This window comes from Paralichthys olivaceus, chromosome 5, assembly GCF_024713975.1.
Source record: "Paralichthys olivaceus isolate ysfri-2021 chromosome 5, ASM2471397v2, whole genome shotgun sequence".
Taxonomy (NCBI): Eukaryota; Metazoa; Chordata; class Actinopteri; order Pleuronectiformes; family Paralichthyidae; genus Paralichthys; species Paralichthys olivaceus.
Genome location: NC_091097.1, coordinates 12290822 through 12308966, shown reverse-complemented (window position 1 = coordinate 12308966; position 18145 = coordinate 12290822). Strand labels below are relative to the sequence as shown.

Genomic DNA, 18145 nt, shown 5'->3' with positions numbered 1-18145 from the left:
CATGTTTGTAACCAAAGAGGATCACTTTACACAGCACATTTTCTCAGTGGCTAAACAGCAAGAAGCAACTTGTCCGAAGCGGTCCATTAAAATTTGGACAGGTATTTCTTTTTTATTTATCGTCTCAAATCCAGCTAAATGAATTTAAAACGTATCCCTGCAAGGTTATGATCCTGATATATTAACTTAAAAGAGTGTTCGAGAATGTTCACATCCATAAAGTAAAAAGTCATTCTTCTTATATGCTGTCCTAAATGTTGTCCTCCAGATTTAATATAATGCATCACGACAACAGGAGTAAATAAACAGCCAAGTGTTTTTGTCTGGAGGATCTTTACCGGAAAGGTTTGCCATTTTATCTAAATCTAAAGTAACACATGCTTCAATGCTAATGAAAACCAGACCTGAGGAACGAAGGCCCGAAAATAAGCAAGAAGTCAGCTGACTGTAGTGAAGCCTAGAGTGTGACTGTTCTGTTCGAACCCAACCAAGCCTGAGAGAAAACTGAACCGAGCCTGACTCCAACCCAACAGGCATTATGTTTTTTGTGTCTGAACCCGACCCAAGTAGATAGCCCAGCCATGAGCGGGTCCACATTGTGTTTGTGGAAAATTACATTTGCAAACACAACGGTGACACGTCAAGAAAGGCAGGATTGCACCAGCAAGGTGCAGCTGCACCATCTAAAAAACGCAGATTCTTCTTCCATAGCAAGGTCCATAAGTCGCACACTCTTCATCTGATGTGGACACACTCAAATATAGGTTGAATGTTGGCACTCCTTCACGTATTTTATTTCACATTATATCCAGTGTGCTGGAGCACAGAGACAACATAAAAAAACAATATGTTGTTGTTCCTCACCACACTGTGCAAATGAAAATGTCAAACATCACAGCTCTGTGTCCTCGATGCGGTCCGGGTCCTCTATGGTCTCCAGCCGTCTCTTACAGGCTTCTAAGATCTTTTTCCTCGGGCCTAAGGGGATGTGGATACTCTTAAGGTCGTGGTCAGAGCACAGCAGCAGTGCTTCAAGATCAATCTTCTCCCTCTTGAAGATGGAGTTAAACTCACCCATGCTCTGTGAAGCCAGGAAGACTTCCAGAGGACTTGTCTCCGGCTCATCATCATCGTCCAGCCCTAACTCAACTTCATCCCAGGGCAGCTCCTCAACGTTCCTCTCCTGTAGGCTGCGTGCGCTGCCGATGCTGTCTTCATCTAGACTCGGGTATGGCTGCAGCCGACTGCGTAAGCGCACATTACTGCCGGACTGGTCTGCACTGGTGTCATCCCGACCACTGATGTCAAACATCCCCCCACTCACATAGTTCCTCCTAAAGACCATGGTGCCCAGACCGGGCCGGTTGAACAGGGAATCATGTCCCGAGTCGGTGCTGATCTCAGAATAGTCTACATCGGACCTGTGGAGATCCGGCTCGCTCATGGCACGTGAAATGGCATCGTCATTGTCTCTGGGGAACATGTCACGGACATTGCGGCGGCCGCGGTCCTTCAGGTTTACATACGTCCCCTGTTTGACAAACATGACATCGTTGCCCAGCTGAAGTCCAGAGAGGGAGCGCACACTCTTTCGTCCGTCTTCATAGATTTTAAAGGACCCGTCTCCTTGTTTCCTCTTCTCCAGCTTCTTCTGTATCTTTGTCTTCCCTCGATTTGTGGCATGGAGAGTAGCCTGACAGGACAGGAACACAACAGTGAATATTCTTAAAGCCAGTGAATAACTTACATCATCACACTGTTTTAAAAGCTTTGAGAATAAATCCCATGTTTTTCTCATAGGTACTAGTTTCATGCCATGTATGCTATTAAATTAGCAGCCACTAGCGGCATACTGCTAAGGAAACCATATCAATATAATTTATTGGTCAGTCAGTCAGTTGACTATTGGACAGATTGCCATGAATTCTTTTACAAACATTCAAGGTCGCTAGATGATGAACTGTAATATCTTTGGGAATCCCTTCAGTTTTATTTTTATTTGTGTTAAGTTGTAATTAGCTACATTAAATTAAGATTGTGAACATAGTAATGACTATACCAGTGTTAACATTGTGTTCATGGTAGCATTTAACAGTCATGCTAAATTGCGCAATGAAGACGAGGGAAAGATGAGAAACTGAACTATGCAAGCATGCAGGTGTTTCGTTTAGGAATAGACGAGGTCAAACTACAATCCATCAATGTAGATATTGTCTAATAAATCTCCTGACCTGTGAATATGGCACACTGACGGTAGCAGCATTGAAGCTGCGCAGCTTGTGGCTAATAGAGCTGCTGGTGTAACTGGAAAAACTCATGACGTCAGATGCAGACGCCTCAGACGCCTCCTTGTGGAACTTTTGCTCCATGCGTTTCTGGTGTTTCTTCTGCATCTTCATGCACTCTTTGATCCGTCTCTCGGCATCACGAAACGCCCGGTCCTTCAGCTTGCCGACCAGCTTGGGGTTGAGGCCCGTCTGTTTGGCCGCGATGGAATCCAGGTAGCGGACGCAATCCATGTGATTCTTTGTGGCGGCCATGTCCAACGGCGTGTGGTAGTCGTTGTCCAGGCACCATATGTTGGCACCAAAAGACACCAGGAAGAAGAGGCAGTTGTGGTGACCGTTGGCAGCCGCCAGGTGAAGCGGCGTGTTCCCCCACATGTCACACTTGTCGGGGTTTCCTCTGGGGACCATGAGAAACATATTAGCTACAAACTCATGTCATATTTACTGAATAAATATTTTCATTTAAAAAGGATGCTTTTACTGTGTAGAAAAACATGTATGAACTGTTATGCAGGAACTGCAAACATGTTTACCCCTGACGGTCCACGACCTCAGGGTTACCTCTACGTGTGCTGCGCTGTTGCTGTCGGCCTGTAATATGACCACAGGCTTGCCAGCACCACTGCTACACAACCTGTATCGAGTTTCAGGGGGAGGCCGAATAGGTTCACTCACTCAAAGAGCACCACTGTGCACAGCTCGTGATGTCATGGTGAATTCCTCATGTCAAAACATAAAGTGTATCTGCTGGTTGGACGATGTGAAAAACAGATGTCTATGGTGCTTTCTAATTTTCTATCCATCATACACCTGAATTCCAACTGTCTAGTTCTGTCTCTTTTTTTGCTTATTGAAAAACTCTTTGTGAAAAGTAATATACAGAAAGCATCTTACTGACAATCACTGACATTCAAAGGTAAACACGATGCGTTTTCAGATTGTTTGTGACTACTGGAACTACATTTTAGAAGTACAATTTGAACTTCTCTCTCATGTATTTGTGTTTATTTTAAGTTTAGAGACATCTGATTGGCACCACAGCCTCTGCGTTTACATGTTTACTGAACTGTCTTGTGTCTTCCCCCCGTCCTCCGACGTTGCCACATACAGACTGCTGAATATTTGATACGATGGACGTGAGGCTACCGTTGAAGTGCAGATTTATTATTGATGCATATTGTTGCGAGCTTTTCACACAGGGAATGTGTGACAGCTCTGCTGGACCTAAGCTGGGCAGCGATTGGCAAAGCACCACTCTGATTTCAGCTCCCTGCTCTTTCTTTCTCTGGACAGGAAGTGGTTTAAACGATAAAGCAAAATGATTTTCAGGATCGTCGGCTGCTTGAGTACAGAGGAATGGCTGTTATCATTTATGCAGGACGGATTGTATGTGTAGCCCTGAAAGTGACAATAAAACAAAGCTCATGACACCGCTAACCCTGCAGGGCATATACATGAAGGGACATAAAATAATCTGTGATACAAATTGATGAGAAAAGATAAACAGCAATTAGCAATGTTAAATTTTTATGTTGAGATGAAACATTTATCACCCTCTGCACTCAGATTAAACAATACGCTTGTCATTGTTAGGAGCCATCAACACGATAGCTTTATGTGCCATAATTTATATGTGTCCTTGTAAAATGTTGACCTCAGATTTGATAGGTCTGCTCACTTATTATCGGCTGTTTGCATTTTCACAGCTTGATGTTATACTGCAGGGCGCCCACTACTATATATATGCCAAATATAGAACAGCACGGCTTCGTTCCCATGAAAATTACACAGCAGCATTTAACTTCTCTTCAATATATCCCTGGGTCTCACGAGTCTGGTGCCTCTGTGAAACATTATGGCCGCTATTAATGTTTCATTTTATGACCTTATGTCATTCAGGGGAGAATGTACAGCTGAATGCCTCCAGTTATTTGTTTACACTTAATCCGTGGGAAATGGTGAATTGACTATTATCACCTACAGAAAAGCTGCTGGACATTTTTTCTGCCTTTTGCCGAAGTTCTGATATTTTGCGTTCAGTTAACTAAACGCTGATGAATGACATTTCACAGCAAAGTCTCTCACAAAGTTGACTCAATTAAGCTGACTCATAATGGGCCCATTTTTCTGGCTGGCAAGCAAACCAGGTCAGCCAGAAAACATGAGGAGTGGGCCGTTGTGTGTCTCCTTGTCCCAACTGTCCATGAACACTTTGCTAATGAAAGTCCTGCATGTTTTCTTTCAGTAGCTGATTCACAAAAAAAAAGGTAATGTAACAAATAAACCGGTTGAATGTTAAAAATCAGCCACAGACATATAAGTGTTAGTGTTTATTTGCTGATATGAAAACTTTTAGAGTTCTATATATTTGCTGTATTTGTAAGTTTTTAATTTGCAGTTATCCATAGTTCAGTTGAAAACTGTAAAATATTAAGCCTCAATTACAACTTATATTGGTGTCAGATTAGCCCTCAAAAAGTCCCTGCAAGAACTTTGTATTTCATAATGAAAAACACACAACAAGTGAAACACAAGTGAAACACAAGTGAATTGTATTAGTGCCATAATGCACCATTGAAATAAGTGTTTACTGTTTATTTGGTAAACTACACTGAAACACTGATTGCTTTTTTAGATATATCCCATATATTTTGTTTTATAGGCCAACATAGATGTTCTTGTTTTTATTAATGCAGAACATCAGCTGCACAGACCTGTCGACCTTGAACAGTGTCATCATGTTAAATGGTATGGAATTGTTCGCTGCTTCCAAAATCAATACCAATGAAGCTGTGATAATAACAAATCTTTTATCATGATGCATTGGTATTAATCAAAGTCTATGACCTCCAGAAGGTGTTTGTGAGGGTTACACAACCATCAGCCTATTGAAAAACCTCAATTCTAATCTTATAAAACACTAATGTTCTAAATATTTTACCTATTAATTAGGACACAACGCTTTATGTAAGATTTAGAATATATTCTGATGTTAAAGAAAATAAAACTGTTTCTGGATATATGACTGCTTTCATCGTGTGAGTGTTTTGTTCAAATATAATGTTGGCCCAACATGGAAATAGGGTTATGACACAGGTACAAAACAAGCTCTTGTGCAGGGTTTGAGAGGTAACCCTCATTGTTAGTGGTGCATTGTCAGTGTAAAGAGGAATTTTGTAATCGTTTGACAAATATCTCACAATATATTGAATTTGTATATATTCTTTAAGTGGGGTACTTAAAATCTCAATATTTTTCCTTATTCTGCATAATTTGCAAAGCAACAGAGGATCATCAGTAATAACATGAAATGGCATCATGGACATTAAGTGAGCGAGGTGGTGTCAGCCTAAATAAGGTTTCACGCAAACCACACTCACACTAGTCATAAACTTTCTACCCACCCCCTCGCCACGATGAGCCGCAGAGCCTCCAGGTTGCCGTGAAAGGCAGCCCATAGCGTCGGTGTCATGCCATCCTCATCCGGCGCGTTGAGATCCTTCCGCGTCGCCTCCTTCAGCAGGTCCAGGTAGCCGTCCCGGGCCGCCTTGTGGTACCTGTCATTCATGGCGCACAGTTTGTCCGCCCTGCTCGACTCCTTTCCGCTTCATCAACACCATCGTCGTTGTCTTCATGCGGGCATTAGGTGGGAACAGACCGGCTGGAGTTCCCATTCGCCCCCGCTGGTTCTCCGGCTGCTGGACGGTGCAGGAGAGACAGGCAGAGCGCGTCGCCGGTATCCAAGGACGCAGCAGTGCGCAGAGCGTGCAACAGTGCTCCCGGTGGTCAAAGTGGTCCAGATGAGGGACTTCTCTGGTCTGTAGAGTGAAACCACACAGAATATACATATCAGACTAAGTGTGGCAAAACTGGGACATGACCTTATCTTTTAATGTTCTTCTGCCTGTGCCAAAAAAATACATTATCCTTTAGCTTAGTGAATTTGTAGCTGTATGCAGATACAACTGTATTTTAGGTGTTCAAAAGATGCTCATTGTGTTGGCTATGAAATTTGTATATTAATCTAAACTGGTGGGATATTTCCGTTTTTACTAAAGGTTATAAAATCTGAAAACATTTCCTTCATGGTTTCAAACTCATTCTGGAATGAAGGTGGAAGACAAACCACCAATTGTACCAAAGTTGTGAAATGATGAGCACTGACATTTGAAACAAAGAATTGTGCAACTGTGATCCTGTTCAATAAAACATTGTTCTAATTTTGACTTATGTTTCTGAATAGATGTACTATGAAACATGACCGTGGACGAGAAAGGTTTTCATGATGCAACAAAAACAAGTACCACTGTTGTCAGCCACACCCTGATGAAGTATGACCAAGGCATATCAGAAGCAGTGGCTCAGAGACTGATGTCCTCACACATTCAACCCAATTGAAACCTCCATAACAATAGGCACAGATAGTGGCTGGGCTTTTCATGCACTACACCTCAGGCATTTTGCTGTGAGACGATGCCGAGGCACATCTCTTCAATGAGCTCAAAGAATTACCCTCAAGCACAGAATCAGAATGATTCAACAATTATTGCCTGTTACGCATATAAGAGAATTCAGATCACGTTTCTGTAACACATGGTGGTCACCTGCAGGTAGACAAGGAGATCAATGTTAATAAACACAACAGCATTTATATTTACAGCTGCATGTATTTTGTGCCTGCTGCTAAAAGTGACTGACATTATCAAAAATCTATTTGTACAAAATCAAAAGAAGTGCTGTTTACCTGGAAAAGAACCGGTTTCTTGTATTTTGGAATTTGTGAGAAAAGGTTTTTCCGAGAAACATCTTTTGAACTTCAGATTGTTATTTTGTGCATAACACGCTGTGTTTGGTAATAATATGGTGTTTTTCATAACAGATTCATTTGGATTTATGACTCTCTCTACAGTAAACTGTTTTGGGAGGCATATAAAAGCCGTGGTGCTCAGACTGCCCCCAGGATCACACTACATCAGGTAGGTTTACAGGTATCTTGAAACCTTTCCTTTATCTTTAGGAGGTCACTGCTTTGTTGAACTGCTCAATTTTAGAAAATGATAAAAAGCAATTTTCAGTTGTCCTGATATTATTCCTGATTTTAGCGGAGATGGAGAGGTAACTTCAATGAAAATGGTACAGTTAATCCCTATTAACATGGGTGGGGGTTCTTATTCAGTGCAGCCCTGTTGACATGCATTGCTTGCCAAAATAAGAGACACAAAAGGAGGAAATTAAATCCCATATGTTGATTTGAAACTGCTCTTTTGTGTAGCACGGACAGGGTGACAATTATGCTGATTTTGGGTCCATGGAAAAGTTTCACTTGGGCGTGATCGTCTTTAAAGGAAGCCAGCCAGTGGGTGTACTTGTTAAACCTGTAATGTTTTGCATCCAGCCAGATGCAAACAACAGAAAACACTCATTTGTGAATTGATCTAAGGGAGAAGGAACATGTGTTTGAACACCGGACATCCCTGCAACTGTTTGACCGATGGCAATCCCTGTGAACCATGCAGAATGACGGCCAAAGACCGGGAGACGGAGGAGGCCCACCTGTCCAACAACATCAATGTACAGAGTCAAGCGGGGGGCACATGTGAACCCGACCTGAACACCCCTTCCAGTGGGGTCGGGAGGGAGAAGGGTCATAACTGGGGATGGATTTTGTCTGGGGTCATCTGTCTCAACGTTTTGATCCTGGGATGCACCTTGGCCAGTGGCACTGCTCACAGCGATGTGGACATCAAAACGACAGACCTGCAGATTTACCTCATCGTCCTTCTTCTCCTCACCTCCCTTTGGATGATTTATTATATCATCCTCACGGCCAGGAAAGAAAACGCTGTTGTTTACCAGGATGCCCACGCTGGACCGGTGTGGCTCAGAGGTAAATAATATTCCACTTGCTTGAGAATGAAGAGTTTTTTTAACAAAGTGATTTTGAAAGGTTTAAAAAATGTCTCCTGTTATACATGTTCTTCTTTCCCTCAGGGGGACTTGTGCTGTTTGGTCTGCTCAGTATTATCATGGATATTTTTAAGATAGCCAGCTATGTGGGCTACCTCCACTGTGACTCTGCTGTTAAGGTTGCATTCCCTGTCGTGCAACTTGTTTTCATACTTGTGCAGGTAAAACACGCCTAAACGTTACATGGGTCACTTTGTAGATTTACATATATTAAGGTTGTAAAATATTAAGCTAATTGTGAAAATCAATTTGCAGACGTACTTCTTCTGGATCCACGCAAAGGACTGTGTGCAGCTACAGAGGAATATAACACGGTATGTGATAAATTCCTTTCTCTTTGTCTTTGTAAATATGCAGGCATGTTTAAGGGACTTATATTCACGAATTTGGTGCTAAACATTTGGATCTAGTGAGTTTAAATGTTGTTTCATGAGGAAATTCTTTAGCCTTTGTGGAGGTATGTGCTCCACTGAGTTCTATTCTAGTTTTATTACTTTCTCTAAGTGATGAAAATTCAGAAAGACAGAACATATCAATTTGCTGAAACTGAAAACCCTAAATTAAATCATCAATTAACTCTTAGGATTGTTGGCAATTATTTTTGATTAAGCTCAAACCAGCTTTGGTTCAAACTATATCAGAGTATCATTCTAATCTGACATGGGATATAATGACCCAGAAAATCCGATCTTATCTTGCTGCTGTTTTCTGATCTGTGTTTCCTCTTGTGTGTCTCATCTTTTTTCAGCTGTGGGCTGATGCTCACCCTCTCCACAAATCTGGTCGTGTGGATGACAGCGGTCACCGAGGAGTCCCTTCACCAAACAACCGTTCCTGATGATCCAGAGAACATCACCAAACTCTCTGCGCGAAGCCAGTACATTTTTAAAGGTAATCCATTCAAGCGATTAAAGGAGATTAAATAAATCAATAATAAAAAATACAACAACATAATCTTCCTCTCTCCCTATGCTCTGTTGTCTTACAGCAAGTTACGGAGACAGTAAGTGCAAGTGCAGCCACACGTCATGTAGCATCTTCAAGGAGGCCTATTACTACCTGTACCCCTTCAATATCGAGTACAGTCTCTTTGCCTCTGCCATGGCCTACGTGATGTGGAAAAATGTAAGTCGAGTGGCAGATGAACACGCCCACCACAAAATCAAATTCAGTCTGAAGGATATATTCCTCGGCCCGGTGGCAGGAGTTCTCTTAGTTGTGGCAGGTCTGGCAACCTTCATCGCATATGAGGTGGAAATGAAAAAGGAAAGCAGTGGTGACGATGATAATGACAAGGCTGTGATGATGCACTTTGTCATGAATATCGTCATCGTGACCTTGATGTCCATTTCGTCTGTGATTGGCTGCGCGATCTACAAGGTCGACCACCGAGAGCATGTTTCTGAGAAAAACCCCACGCGCAGCTTAGATGTAGGGCTGCTGGTGGGGGCCTCACTGGGACAATTCATCATCAGCTATTACACCATCGTAGCCATGATTGCAACTCAGGCCAAAGGCTACTTAAACAGGCTGAACCTGGCCTGGGCTATCTTGATGGTGGTCCAGCTCGGCCTGCAGAACTTTTTCATAATCGAGGGGCTGCATCGGGAGCCCTTCCACGAAGTGCACACGGTCACTGTGGTTTTAAATCCGTACGTGCTGCAGCCTGGCAAAGAGCTGAGCAGCCTTGAAGAATCAGACATGGAAAAAAAGCCAAACCCAGTATCCACAGAGCACGGCCTGCACGGACACACAGCTGAGCACAGACCCAAACTGTCATGGAAGAGAAGGGTGTTGAAGGAGGTCTGTGTGTTTCTGCTGCTGGGAAACGTCATAGTAAGTACCATTCACCCTCACTGCCTCAGGTTGACTGTTTGAAAATTAACCAAATACTCAACCTGCTCTGTCTTTCCTTTCTCTCACAGCTGTGGATCATGCCGGCGTTCGGTGCTCGTCCCCAGTTCGACCATGACACTGAAACTGAATTCTACAACTTCAACATGTGGGCTGCTGTTGTCAATGTTGGACTTCCTTTTGGGATCTTTTACCGCATGCATTCAGTCGCCAGTCTGTTTGAGGTTTTTATGACTTCGTAACACTGCAGAAGGAAGAAAGAAATTGTAAAACTGTTTTGTACAAATTGTGGATGTACTTTGTTCTGACGATGCTCTGTTATTTCTCTAAAATGAAGTAATTAGTTCTCTCTGTCTGTGAAGTACTTGACAAATGTCATCACTTTGATATTGCTCATTATGATATAACCTGAACATTTAACAGTGAAAATGTATTCACCATACTATTTTAACAAACGTACATATGCTAACCTTGTGCAATTTAATGTTTCATGCTGTATGTTCAAAAAATAAAGGCAAGCAATAAAAGAAGATGAATGAAAGGGAACAAGTTATTGTCCTATATATTATTATTATTATTGTTGTTAGTAATAGTAGTAAGAGGAGGAGGTGGAGAAGTGGCATTAGAGGGGCATTATTATTAATAAAAGGAAATTCAGATTGCTGGCATCTCGTCTTGCCCAATTTAAAGACAGGTTTTTATTGGAGCTGAACACAATTGATCATGATATGTTAGTTGGTTTATAGATAATTAATCTGCAATTAATGATTGACAAAGAATTGGTTGGGTCTCATATTCCAGCCTGTACATTTTGTTTTTCTTGCAATATAACTTCATATCTTAATAGGCTTAATAGGCACATTCGATGATTTTCCGGTTGTATGAACCAAATATTATTGAATCTATCAAGAAACCAAGCATCGGATTGATATAAAGCTCATATGACAGAATGAACAAGTATAAACCACCAATTAATCAAACCCTGTAAATAAACATGTAGACCTAAGCCTCTGGAGACAACCTACACCACTAAAGTACAAGAGGCCAACTCATTTATATTATAACAATAATCCAAAAGATGGTCCCGAATGCTTACCTTTGAGTCAGGCACGTTTCAAGCCACACTCACCGAGGGTCCTCAGCACACGGGTTTGTTTATATCCACGTCACCAGGAAGTACATCCTGAACTGTCCCAGTTCAAAATGCAGAGACAGGTAACCTCACAACAAATTCGATTCTGTGACATTTTACTGAAAACTCATGTGTTCGAATATGGTGCAGAAAGTCTTGGTTAATATCGCAGAATTCAATATTCACGACTGCATCGAATGTAAAAATACGAACTAAGCTAAAAGAACGAAGAGCTCGGTTTGTTAGCTTTAGCGTCAACGTGCTAATGTGTGTATGTCCTCAGGACTCCCAGGATGCTCCTCTCTTCGGGGAGGATTACGACCACAACAAACCACGGTCGTCTAAAATCAAGTGAGTCGTTGAAGTCAACTGTATTTTGAGCGAGTGTTTGACTTTAAACTCTAAAGACTAAAGTGAGAACCTGTGTTCCAGACACCCTCTGGCGTCATTCTTCCACCTCTTCTTCCGAACAAGTGCCATTTTGATCTACTTGATTTGTGACGTCATCAGCAGTCGTTTCATCGTGTCCATGGTCACCATCATCCTCCTGCTGTCATGTGACTTCTGGACTGTGAAGGTGAGCGCCCCAGGTTAGGTTTTCACTGTAGATATAATTATATTGTATAAACCGTATTTGTTTCTAAATAGTAAATAGTTCATCACCCTTCCACTGAGTTGCGTGGTAATCCGTCCAGTAGCTTTTTTGCGTAATTCAGTTTTCCAACATACAAACAATCACATAACAGACAAACACATAAACTTCGTTGGTGGAGGTAACTAAAGCTGTTACAAAATGCATTCAATCCTCACAATAATAAAAAGCTGCTATGACAGAATATGTATTACTCACATTCAATATTCCTTTTGATTGTTTCTTGTGAATAATGATAAAAAAGATTAGCTGATTATCAAAGTGTCTTCGAATGAACCTTATGTTTGATTTAAATATATGTTTCACTAATTAACTAAAAATATTTTATCTTTTATTTAAATGTTTTCACATCCATGTCCTCTGTTTCTCCTTTTCTTTTTTTGTGCATCTTTGTTTGTTTTTATTTACGTATAGATTCCTTCTCTTTTTTCAGAATGTATCTGGCAGGTTGCTGGTCGGCCTTCGGTGGTGGAATCAGGTGGATAAAGATGGAGGGAGCCACTGGGTGTTTGAGTCGAGGAAGGTAAGCAGAAGAGTGGGCTGGTGTTTGCACAGAGCCCATTTCAGCTTTCATGCAGCACAGTTGGAAACACAAGATAATTAACCTCCATCATTATGGTTCTATTTTACAATTAAACATGATTATGTCAGCAAACAAAGCCAGCATTCTGTAGAGTCACAGTGATCTCAGTTAATAGAGGGATATTCAAAGTAATTCACAGGCGAGTGTATTCCTGTCACTTTTAAATGGTGCAAGTTATGGTGTATGTGGTTTCCAGCATCGTAAGTTACAAGATTATCGCCATATAATATAACTACATGGCCTTAATAGACAATTGAAGGTTGTGTAACATTAATCAATTGCACTGTCCTCCTTGTTTCCTTTTGTGAGCAGACACACAGTGGGAACATAGCATCCAGTGCTGATTCACGGATCTTCTGGCTCGGACTTATCGTGTTCCCCGTCATTTGGTTCATCATGGTGTTCAGTGCCATCTTCTCCTTTAAGATTAAATGGCTGGTCAGTTCGGAATCTCTGTGTATTAATTTTTCTCAGTCTTAATACCTGAACAGACATTTGTTTTGTTTATGTCTCATTCCTGCTTGTGATTTTTCTTTCCCCCAAACAGGCTGTTGTGATAATGGCCATGATTTTACAGTGGGCCAACTTGTACGGTTATGTCAGATGCAAGGTGGGCGGAAAGTCCAGCCTGGGAAGCATCGCAAAGAACTACCTTGGTGTCCAGATTTTAAAACGGGTATGTACATTTAATTCTAGGCTTCTTCTCCTACATTTTATCCAACTAATTGTCAAATGTATCTTTTTTTTTCTCCAGGCAATGAAGAAAGGCGAGGGACCATGAATTTGAGGGGGACATCACAACCAATCTGCAGTGTAATGGAGAAGAAGACTGGATGAACACATTTGCTTGATTCAAGTTTAAAAGGTGGCTGGTCCTTTCTGAGGGTGAAGAGATTTTGTATGTGTCGTTTTCTCTGGATTCTTTGTTTGAAGATTTCCCTAGGTTTTCTGTAAATTCCAATTTAAATACAGTTCCTAGAGCAAATTTCACTAATTTATTCTAACAGTTCATCAGTGTAGAGTTCAGTGATGTCTTCTGACTGCAGTTTATTTAGTCAGGTGATCTCATTGACATCAAGGTGTCTTTTGTAATCTCTGAACAAATTACATTAACACAAGATCACAACAAGACAACTCAGAAACTGAACACAACCATCAAACACACACACAACCAGATGTATTCCAGCAGTAAGACGTATGGTATTGGAAACATTAACATTAAGAGGGTGATGTTATAAATGCACGGAAATCAGGGCACTTTTGTTCCAAATATTGAAGCGTCAAATGAGTTTCCTTTTGACTTGAAGTTTTGTTACTGTTTGCTGTCAGGCAGAATCTATGAATGTGAAAGGGATATTTTGGGAACACGCAAATCATTTTGTAAGTGGCTACTAATCAAACCTAGGATGTGGGTATTTATACCAATTTTTTCTTTTTGAAATCAAACTGTATTATAACTGACATTCCAGGGTATGGGAGGGAGAAGTGTTGTGAATCGGTTCCGGTTTTGTACAAAAACTGTTCATTTACTCAGGTCTGTTTAGTAAATGAGACAATAAAGTTTTTCACATTTTTGAAATGTGAGACTTATTAATGGCTGGTTTTAAATGAAGTGTATTTGAGCATCACCTGAATAAGATGAAGTAGTTGTCTGCTGGTCACAGTCTTTGTGCTTCAGATAAATATACTTCATACATATATAAGTTGTGTTTATTATTTCACATTTCACTCTCATAACATGTCATTAAGCAGTTTTGTTTTTATGTTGGACATAAAGTTCTGGATTAAATATAAGCTGTTAAAATAGCTGTAAATGCTGTAAAAAATTTAACCACTAGGTGGCAACAAAGCATCTCTTTATTTGTCTTGGTCTTTCTTGAAGGAGCATGGGTTTCTTTTTCAGTAGAACACAAAATCAACATAGGCAAGATTTATATCTCATTTTCAGAAACTTATTAACACAAATCAAATATAAAAATGTACAAATCAGCACCACAATTCTTGACACAGTGACTTGGCGGTAAAATAGATGTAACAAATATGTGCTGGGATTTGCATCTGTCTTTACATTGAGGTTCTTCCATTTATAAGATCTTCCAGAAATATATTAAAGTGGTGGACGGTCACTGCTGTATTAGTACCAGAAATCAAAATGGTTCACTTGACATGTGACAGTTATCATCACATAATTCATGGCAAAGAAGTACGCACTGCCTAAAACGAAATAGAACCAGAAAAAGGTTTGGTCCAGCATGTTGGCGAGCGCCTGATGTCTTTCACTCTCCACTTCCTTGGCTTCCAAAGCCTGCAGGAAGTTTACCACCTCCCTGAGCATTTTATTCGACTCCTCCGAGCCATTCAGCTGAACCACACTGATGTCAGCCTTGGCCTCTGGAAGGATTGAAGTAGCAATAAGGAAAGACGGAATGTGTAACACCCAAACAACAATAGTAAAAACACTCTACCCAGACATTGTAGCACAAACTTATACAACATATAATATTTTCTTCCTCACCGTCATCCTCTCTGTCCTCCTTGTTTCCTGTGTTTTTTGGGCCTGACCGCTTTGGACAGCAGCAGAAAATTAAGCTGCCATCTTTGGCCACCCGAGTCAGAACCAGGGACACCAGCATGCTCAGCACCAAAAGCACAAGGCAAACACAGAAGTGGGTTCCTGCAGCACAGACAAATGATTAGAGACTCGTGCATTTTGTTATGTACCGTGAGTGTGTCTGCATTCCAGTGCGAGGGGACTGACGGATGATGGGGCTGCACTGGCTGTCTCCGGGCAGCTTGTCGTTGAGGATGCCGAGGAACATGGTAAAGCTGAGCACCAGCGTGACCTTGAACGAGTTGCGTTCGCCGCCTCCCAGTGGCAGGGCGAAGCTGACCATATCAGCCAGGACAATCAGGATAGTGGGCAGCTGTAACGTGATGAAGGGGTTGGTGTATTTGATCCTCAGTGACACCTGTGGAGGGTTGGAAGACACAATTTCATGGCTGTTGTAAGATTATAAAGAAAATATACTTTTTACCTCCGCCAAGGAGGTGAGGTTTAAATCACATTTTCTTTGATTTCGATTGATTCATGGATCTTGATTTAATAAATCAGACATTTTTAAGGAACTTATACATATGTCTGTGCAATTTGGTGCAAACACACATATAAATTTGGATCTGGTGAATGTAAATGTGGTTTCATATGGGGACTGTAGGTATGTATTCAAAATGATAGTGACCTAACCTTCAACCTCATGTAATTTTCTTTTTTAAGAATGTTCTTGTTGTATTTGAAAACTGCTGATCCACTTATAAATTAACCAACTAATCTTTTCTAAAGCTGCATCATGTCACAGCCGTCTCTAAATTAAATACCTTTTACTTCACCAACTGAAACAATTATGCTTGACTGTTCCTCATGTTGATGAACGTACCATGATGTAATTGCGGTCGTCTCTCTGTTTAAGGAGGGACACGCTGTCGGTTTTCCAGTCTCCGTGGGTGCTATCAACCATTTTCAGATTGCCCAGTGCCAGCTCTGTGCCACATCCTGAACGACACAAACTCTTCTTTAGCATTGTTTGCTTTACATGATATTTTCCCAGGTAGGAAATACATAGGCAGTCAAATAAGGTTGAATGAATTGAAATAAATTAATATTGAAATTGAGGTGCCGCTGCCACGAGCTTATCCCACAGAGAAATCATGCAGCTGCACACGTTTCAAACTAATAGACACTCTATCATCTTCTGAAGATTAAATAGAATGTGAGAAGAGAAAAGGAGTCTTAAAAGTTCACACATACTAAACACATATCTAATTATGACTGACAATCAGTTTCCTCCAGATCTTTGATAAAATGTCGTATTAGAATTTGTTTATGTGATGAGCCTACCGTCAATGGACCAGGTTTGGATAGCGACTGGACACGCATCAGAAGCAAAGGGGTAGTTGAACAGATTGACCTCACAGTTCACCTCAGCGTTGATGATCACAGAGTGCCTCACGGTGCCGTTACTGTACGCCAGCAGGTCACGGGAGCTGTGCTCCATAGTTGTATATATTCTATACCCACGCAAGAGACGACAGGAAGGTGTCAAATGAACTCATCCACAAAATGAACATGGTGATAATGGGATTCCTGTAAAGGACTCACCCATTTGTCACATGGAGCTCTGGGGTCCAGATTTTATTCACTGGCAGGATCACTTCATCATACTGGTAAAGCGACGTGTTCCACGTCAACTCAGGATCTCTCCATACCTGTGGTTAAAAAATCAAAATGAATGGGACTGAAACATAAGTGTGCATTTGTTTCTCTTTATTTCCCCGGAAGTTTCTTGGAGCTTACGATTGTTGCTTGCAGACGGCTGATTAGACGGAGATTCTTTGTGTCCTGTTCAAAGAAAGACAGTAAATGTAGTTAGGACACATTCAGCTGGTTTATAAAAACAAAGCTTAGTTAATTAAGATATTTTACATGCGAAAGCACATCCTCATAATTTATTTGAATAATCGAAATAGTCACGCTTGTAGTTATGTGAGATCTAAAAGGGAAAACAAGAGGAAATTCTCAGTTAGCTCCAAATGTACAACACAATACTTACAACTGACAGAGTCTGGTACTCAATTAAAGGGACACGTATCATCCTGGTGCAGTTTTCATACTGTGGCTGAGTTGAAAAGTTTTTATTGATCAACATTTCAGCCAGACATCTGCGATTTGTGCAGCTGGATTCAGCATCTCCACATCCTGAAATTGGAATTAAAAAAAAAAATTAAGTCAGGTTTATTACATTTTATAAAAAAAACCTTTGTTTTATGGAAGTTAGACTTACCAGCTGTTAAAACTAATACGATGGCCGCCCTCATCAGAGTCTGGGTATAAAAAGTGAATGTTTCTAAAAGCATCGCTGCAGGAATCAGACTTCACATATGACTGATAACTGCAGAATGACTGATCGCTGTGTGTTAGGTTGTCACCATCCCTGTCTTCTCTTCCTTCAGCCTCACATGACATTTAAATAGGCCCGTCCGTGACAATCAAGCACAATATTCACAACACGAAGGCACACGACAATATCAAGGACTCACAATAGTGTGTAAGAATACCCTTGCGTGATTAATTACACTGAGTGTTCAGCGTATACCTCAGTGATCCTGTGTAAACAGTCAGAACAATAGTGGAATTGCTCTCTCTGTGTATTTACCTGGCCACGGACATAGGTAGCTCCAGTGGCTTTTTTGTAATCACAGCGTAGCTTCGGGGCTGAAGAGTGAGAGGAAGCGTCCAATAATGGAGACGTGAGTTGAGCTGAAAGAGCTGGGACTCCCAGTACTGGGTGCAGGACAAAGACTTGTGCCTCCTCACAGAAGGGCCATTAAAACACATTGTGCTGTCTGGATTATGAATCCAGGTTTTGTTTCTGGTTCAATTTCACATGCTGTTCCATAATACTAATGAGAATCTACCCACAACCTCAACTACACCTCCACAATATGAATTCCATATATTATGTGGTTGGTGTGTGTCATGTACAAAGATGGAGAATTGTAATCTACCTGTGCCTGTCTGTCTGTCTGCGGAAGGCATATCTCAGGAACCATTCATCTAATCCGTCTCACATTTAGCACGTGTGTTCTTAAAGGCCCAAGAAAGTGCATTATGT

At 41.1% G+C, this 18145-nt stretch overlaps 4 protein-coding genes across 5 annotated transcripts; 2 read left to right on the top strand and 2 right to left on the bottom strand.

Annotated features, from left to right (window-relative positions):
• Positions 1-753: 753 nt before the first annotated feature.
• Positions 754-5856, bottom strand: ush1ga (Usher syndrome 1Ga (autosomal recessive)). The gene is made up of 3 exons (XM_020094653.2): positions 5693-5856; positions 2232-2685; positions 754-1693 (listed from the first exon to the last, which is right to left on the bottom strand). The coding sequence occupies exons 1-3, from the start codon at positions 5854-5856 to the stop codon at positions 893-895; spliced, it is 1419 nt and encodes a 472-aa protein (XP_019950212.1). The 3' UTR covers positions 754-892.
• Positions 5855-10639, top strand: LOC109634269 (proton channel OTOP2). Of its 2 annotated transcripts, XM_069525418.1 has the most exons (8): positions 5855-6104; positions 7198-7264; positions 7805-8175; positions 8280-8416; positions 8511-8569; positions 9004-9146; positions 9244-10091; positions 10181-10639. In XM_069525418.1, the coding sequence occupies exons 1-8, from the start codon at positions 5855-5857 to the stop codon at positions 10349-10351; spliced, it is 2046 nt and encodes a 681-aa protein (XP_069381519.1). In that variant the 3' UTR covers positions 10352-10639. The 2 variants fall into 2 exon arrangements, with proteins under 2 accessions (XP_069381519.1, XP_019950210.1); XM_020094651.2 differs by lacking the exons at positions 5855-6104; positions 7198-7264 and adding an exon at positions 7627-7644 and having other exon boundaries at positions 7729-8175.
• Positions 10640-11232: 593 nt separating this feature from the next.
• Positions 11233-14070, top strand: LOC109634271 (Golgi apparatus membrane protein TVP23 homolog B-like). Its single transcript, XM_020094656.2, has 7 exons — positions 11233-11324; positions 11525-11592; positions 11674-11818; positions 12327-12416; positions 12789-12914; positions 13024-13152; positions 13231-14070. The coding sequence occupies exons 1-7, from the start codon at positions 11313-11315 to the stop codon at positions 13255-13257; spliced, it is 597 nt and encodes a 198-aa protein (XP_019950215.1). The 5' UTR covers positions 11233-11312; the 3' UTR covers positions 13258-14070.
• Positions 14071-14315: 245 nt separating this feature from the next.
• Positions 14316-18094, bottom strand: LOC109634020 (5-hydroxytryptamine receptor 3A-like). Its single transcript, XM_069525419.1, has 9 exons — positions 17315-18094; positions 17084-17229; positions 16828-16872; positions 16633-16739; positions 16372-16541; positions 15911-16026; positions 15235-15445; positions 14992-15150; positions 14316-14867 (listed from the first exon to the last, which is right to left on the bottom strand). Exons 1-9 carry the CDS (start codon positions 17385-17387, stop codon positions 14611-14613), a joined length of 1284 nt encoding a protein of 427 aa, XP_069381520.1. The 5' UTR covers positions 17388-18094; the 3' UTR covers positions 14316-14610.
• Between the last annotated feature and the right edge of the window lie 51 nt (positions 18095-18145).

Excerpts from the sequence above, each read along its gene's own strand:
- ush1ga (XM_020094653.2), bottom strand. The coding sequence starts at position 5,856 with ATGAATGACAGGTACCACAAGGCGGCCCGGGACGGCTACCTGGACCTG. Across the intron at positions 2,686-5,692 it reads CGGCTCATCGTGGCGAGGGG|AGGAAACCCCGACAAGTGTG; the intron begins GTGGGTAGAAAG and ends CATGGTCCCCAG. Across the intron at positions 1,694-2,231 it reads TCAGTGTGCCATATTCACAG|GCTACTCTCCATGCCACAAA; the intron begins GTCAGGAGATTT and ends CTGTCCTGTCAG.
- LOC109634271 (XM_020094656.2), top strand. Across the intron at positions 11,819-12,326 it reads GTGACTTCTGGACTGTGAAG|AATGTATCTGGCAGGTTGCT; the intron begins GTGAGCGCCCCA and ends CTCTTTTTTCAG. Across the intron at positions 12,417-12,788 it reads GGGTGTTTGAGTCGAGGAAG|ACACACAGTGGGAACATAGC; the intron begins GTAAGCAGAAGA and ends TTTTGTGAGCAG.
- LOC109634269 (XM_069525418.1), top strand. The coding sequence starts at position 5,855 with ATGGCGCACAGTTTGTCCGCCCTGCTCGACTCCTTTCCGCTTCATCAA. Across the intron at positions 9,147-9,243 it reads AAGCCAGTACATTTTTAAAG|CAAGTTACGGAGACAGTAAG; the intron begins GTAATCCATTCA and ends GTTGTCTTACAG. Across the intron at positions 10,092-10,180 it reads TGCTGCTGGGAAACGTCATA|CTGTGGATCATGCCGGCGTT; the intron begins GTAAGTACCATT and ends TTTCTCTCACAG.
- LOC109634020 (XM_069525419.1), bottom strand. The coding sequence starts at position 17,387 with ATGCTTTTAGAAACATTCACTTTTTATACCCAGACTCTGATGAGGGCG. Across the intron at positions 17,230-17,314 it reads CGTATTAGTTTTAACAGCTG|GATGTGGAGATGCTGAATCC; the intron begins GTAAGTCTAACT and ends TTCCAATTTCAG. Across the intron at positions 14,868-14,991 it reads GGAGGACAGAGAGGATGACG|AGGCCAAGGCTGACATCAGT; the intron begins GTGAGGAAGAAA and ends CAATCCTTCCAG.